Source organism: Benincasa hispida, chromosome 9 (assembly GCF_027475165.1).
Source record: "Benincasa hispida cultivar pf3 chromosome 9, pf3_genome.v1.1, whole genome shotgun sequence".
Classification (NCBI taxonomy): Eukaryota; Viridiplantae; Streptophyta; class Magnoliopsida; order Cucurbitales; family Cucurbitaceae; genus Benincasa; species Benincasa hispida.
The window spans coordinates 64,193,551-64,198,451 of NC_143486.1; the positions used below are offsets into that span (position 1 = coordinate 64,193,551).

Below are 4,901 nucleotides of genomic sequence, written 5' to 3' on the forward strand. Positions count from 1 at the left end.
TATAACAATTCAAACTCTAAACTTTTTAAGTGTATCAATTTACATCATTCATTACATTGTATTTAGAAATTATTAGATGAGACTTATAGTTGGATCAATTTAACCCTTGAAACGTTCATAGATGCATCAATTTTGACATTTAGCTACAATTTACTTTGAGAATTGGCAATACTTCAACTCTAATTGTCCACTTCCTAAAATCGGCATTTGAAAAAGTTTACACAAGTAAGAAAATTGTTGCATTGATGATTTTTAAAGGAAATCATAATGAAGGGGGATTTAAATTGATTTGCTCATAATTTTTAAATTTCATAGAGAAATATATAAACCAGAATTTAAATCGATATAACCTTAGGAAAATAATTCGACATTTTTTCCTTTAAGTTTGATGTCTAATAGAATGATACACTTTCAATCTCATCAAAAATTGAATTTAAAGGAAAAAAAGAGGAAAAATTTTATTGTGCAAATAGGCACAAAAGTAAAAATTTAGGGATTACAAGTAATGTAACAAAAACATTGGGAATTGGTAATGTCGTGCAAGAAAAGAGGCAAAGAGGGGGGAAAAGCCAATAAAAGAAGAGGCAGTTAGTCTCACACTCAGCGCTCCTAAAATGGTGCCCTCAACAACGACACCTACGCGTGAGGAGCACCTTACGAATAAACTCCATTCCTCCATTCCTCCATTCCTTCCTTCTTCTTCCTTTTACCCTCTTCCATTCACCATCGCTTTAACTTAACAACCCCCTTCCCCTTCCACCCCTCGCCACCGGGGAGGACAGGGCCCACCCACCCGCTCCCCCCTTCTTTCCATTTCCTTCAATTTCTTCTTCTTCTTCTTCTTCTTCTTCTTCTTCTTCTTCTTCTTCTTCTCCTCTGTTCTTCCATGAGGAAACTCTGTCCCAATTTCGACAAAGAAAATGGACTCGAAACTGTTCTTGAAGTCCCCATTCCTGAGGAAATGTTCACCAACATGGGCACCAACGCCGCCCTCCGTTGGCAAAATCTCCGTGCCTTAATGAAAGCTCAATCCGTCGAGAATGTCAATAAGTCTTCCTCCCATCTCTCTGCCGCTTCCAATAACGAATTCATGGCTCTTCTCAAACTCGTTGGCTCTCCTCTCATTCCTTTCCAAGTCCATCTCGATCTCACCTTCAATTGCTCTTTCCGTGACTGCTCCATCGTAAGCAACCGCCTCATCTCGACTCTGTTTTTCCAGATTTCGTTTTCGTTGTAATTTATTGAATTGTTGTTTTCTAGGAGGCGTCCACGGCGAAGTACATTGTGCAGCAGTACGTGGCGGCGACGGGAGGACAAGCGGCGTTGAATTCCGTGAATAGTATGTGCGCGGTTGGGCAGGTCAAAATGGTGGGATCGGCGATGCAGCAAGGGGAAGAGAGTGTACAGGCGAGGGGGAAATGTGAGGTCGGCGGATTTGTGCTTTGGCAGAAGAATCCGGACCTGTGGTATCTTGAGCTTGTGGTGTCTGGTTATAAGGTCAGTGCCGGAAGCGACGGCAAGGTCGCTTGGAATCAGTCTTCTTCGCAGCCCGGCCATGCTAATAAAGGTCCTCCCAGACCCCTCCGCCGCTTCTTTCAGGTGATCCTTTTTTCCTTTCCGGCGACGGTGGAATGTTTAGACTAATTGATTGAATTTTGTTTATTTGGAATTTGAGGGCTCCTCTGGGCAAATTTTTGTTGGGTTAAATTAATTTTTAAATCTGTCAAAAAAAAAAGAAAAAGAAAAAAAAAGGGTTTTGTTTAGCTTTAAAGTTAGTTGCAAGTTTAGTCCATAATTTTAAAATTCTATTTTATTATGAAATTTCAAAATGCCTAAAAGGACTCTAAGCCTGAAAAACGTTTTGAGTTTTGAGATCCAAATAATGCAAACTCTGCTTATGTTATGAGTATATCAAAATTTTGAATTTGAAATTTCAAGATGCAATGTTGTATTAAAAATAAAAATAAAAATGCTAATTATAGTATTTCATATGGTAGGCTATATTCATTTATCTTAAATTGAAATATGTATTATAAATTATATAATAATACAAAATAATAATTATATAAATTTTTCAACATAAAACATTCTTATAAATTAATAATTAATAGTTCGTATTCAACCTAATATTTAGGATTCTTCAAAGATATCTAATGTTTAGTGGGTAATTAGTTTTATGGTTTATAAGTATATTATAAACCCATTTAAATAATTGTTTAAATTGATATTTGAAATACAACACTCTTTGTATTAAATATTTTCAACCCTTATAAATTCTAGGTATATATTTCAAATTGGTCTAAAAAAAGCCTAAAATTTTAATATTGCAATAAACATTACTCTTCTAAGAAATTATTAAATCCTTTGGAAAAAAAAAATTTTAAAAAAAATTAAAGCATTGTTTTCACTCAAGCACCATCATAACAAGCCTTTAAATTTGAAATAGATACAACACCTTCAATCAAGTTTTTCTAGTTTTATAAAGTTTACTATAATTTAAAATATCCTAAAAACCTATCAAACCAAAAAACTATACTGAAAACTAATAAGGATATATATATATTTGGAGAAAGCATAAAAAGCTAGAAAAGAAACAGATATAAATTTGGCTAAATATTTGTTTTAGTCCCTAATAATGTTTTATTTAATTTAGTTTCTCCTTCAATAGCTTCTATTATTTCAAACTAAAAGTTAATTTAGTTTACCATTTAAGAGAGGAAAAAGTTCATCTAAGAGAGATATAAAATACTTTTATTTCTATTTCTAACATAACATCTTTGCTCTTCTAAATATCAACTAATAACATTAAATATAAATGTAGCATTCATCCATAGCAACTCAATTGAATATTTTTTAAACAAAATTCTGAAAAAAGAAAATACTAGAAAAAAAGAAAAAGAAAAAAAAAAAAATATATATATAGTTAATTAAATTTGTGTGTATTTTTGTGGGGGGAAAAAACAAACAGGGATTAGACCCACGGTACACGGCAAATCTGTTCGAAGACGCAGTATGCATCGGAGAGAAAACCATAAACAAAGAAGATTGTTTCATTCTAAAACTAGAGACGGCGACGGAATTGCTAAAATCACAGAGCACGCCGCACGTGGAGATCGTTCACCACACAATATGGGGCTACTTCAGCCAAAGAACCGGCCTTCTCGTCCACTTCGAGGACACCAAGCTCGTCAGAATGAAAGCCGGCAAGCGAAACGACAGCGTTTTCTGGGAGACCAACATTGCTTCTACCATCGAGGATTACCGATACGTCGACAACATTAACATCGCGCACGGCGGCCGGACGACGGCCAGGTTGCATCGGTACGGTGAAGCGCTTAACCACCGGAGGAAAATAGAGGAGTGTTGGAGAATTGAAGAGGTTGATTTTAATATTTGTGGTTTGTCGATGGATTGCTTTTTGCCTCCGGCGGATATGAAGAGAGACCAATCCGACGCCGGAGAACAAGAGGCGGGAGAGAACTAACTAATTGTTAGATTTAGTTTTTTTTAACCTCAATACGATCGAATTTCAATACTATACATGTAAATATAGGAGGATTTGACACTTTTTTCCCTTTCATACCAATGCTTTGAACTTTTGAATACAATATACGATCAAGATTTTAGATCCCAAAGTGGAGGAACTTTTTTTTTTCTTGGACATTTGCAAATATAGTAACAAGCTAGAACTTTATCGAGCAAAAAACACTAAATAGAAATACTATGGAAAATATTCATTCACTCTCTTTGGGGTTATATTAATAAAATTTTTGAAATAATCATTTTTTAAAATAATAATACGGATGGGGGATTGAACCTCTTACCTCTTGAATCAGAATGCACTATCAATTAAATTCTTAAATTGTCACAAGTGAATCAAGTTAACAATTCATTAAAATTACCGTTGAAAATTGTTCATACATCAATTCTCACACAGAATGTATGGTTTGTCACACCTCACCCCCGATTACCCTCCTAATCCGAGAAGGAATGTGAAGACAACAATTGTCATTCCTTTTATGAAAACTATTGTCGATATACTACCATGAACCTGTGCTCCTAGTACCTGATAAATTGTTTATAACTCACCACAGATCATCTCTAACGATGTGTATAGCCTAAACATACACATTCTTATACAGCAACCACTCAACTTTTACCCCAATCCCTCATAACATGAGCTTAAGACTCGAGTTAAATAAAGACATGATGAGTCACCTAAGCTTCGAGTTCTTTGAAGTTCTTGAGAAGTGACTGACTGGTAGAACTATTAGGTCTCGGGACGTCAACCTACTTAGAGAGGAAAACATTATAAAGGGTGAGCTTAAAATGCCCAGTGAGTGTTTTTTTTTTTTTTTTTTTAATTTTATTTTAAGAAACATGCTTTTATAACTCATAATAAAACATACTTATTATAAAACATTTACACACTCATTCTCAGGGCTTGGAATTAAAACTTAGAAACATAAAATCATAGCACATAAAACCCTAAGCTAAAGTTCACTATCATTTCCTGTAAAACACATCTACTCCCTGGCCTGAACATGAGGGAGAGTCCTTTGCTCAATCCTTAGTAACCTTAGTTGAGAGAGAGCCCTTTTGTTTGATCTCCTCAACGTCGATAACACGGATCTTACGTGCACGTAGAACTGATAAGGATCCTGCTTAACTTACCATACCTTCGGTAGCGAGGATCTCTATATGGCTAGGTACCTGTCCATACCTTCAGTACCACAATGCTCAGGAGTAGGTTTTACATATTAAGCATAAGGCATGTTAACATCCTAACACAACATATTCATCATGCTTTAAGAGATTCTTAAATAGCTCATTCCAATGCTAAAATGTGCCATAAAACATAAATGGAAAGCATGGAAGATACATATAAAATTTATCATAAA

The 4,901-nt window shown here is 35.0% G+C and overlaps 1 protein-coding gene across 1 annotated transcript; it reads left to right on the forward strand.

The window, feature by feature from the left end:
- The first annotated feature begins 661 nt into the window (after window positions 1-661).
- On the forward strand, window positions 662-3,621 carry LOC120091877 (DUF620 family protein (DUF620)). Its single transcript, XM_039050025.2, has 3 exons — window positions 662-1,183; window positions 1,261-1,599; window positions 2,969-3,621. The coding sequence occupies exons 1-3, from the start codon at window positions 887-889 to the stop codon at window positions 3,482-3,484; spliced, it is 1,152 nt and encodes a 383-aa protein (XP_038905953.1). The 5' UTR covers window positions 662-886; the 3' UTR covers window positions 3,485-3,621.
- The last annotated feature ends 1,280 nt before the right edge of the window (window positions 3,622-4,901 follow it).

Bases quoted from the DNA above. Each gene is read 5' to 3' on its own strand.
- LOC120091877 (XM_039050025.2), top strand. From the start codon at position 887: ATGAGGAAACTCTGTCCCAATTTCGACAAAGAAAATGGACTCGAAACT. The intron at 1,184-1,260 runs GTAAGCAACCGC...GTTGTTTTCTAG, and splicing joins CTTTCCGTGACTGCTCCATC to GAGGCGTCCACGGCGAAGTA. The intron at 1,600-2,968 runs GTGATCCTTTTT...AAAAACAAACAG, and splicing joins CCCTCCGCCGCTTCTTTCAG to GGATTAGACCCACGGTACAC.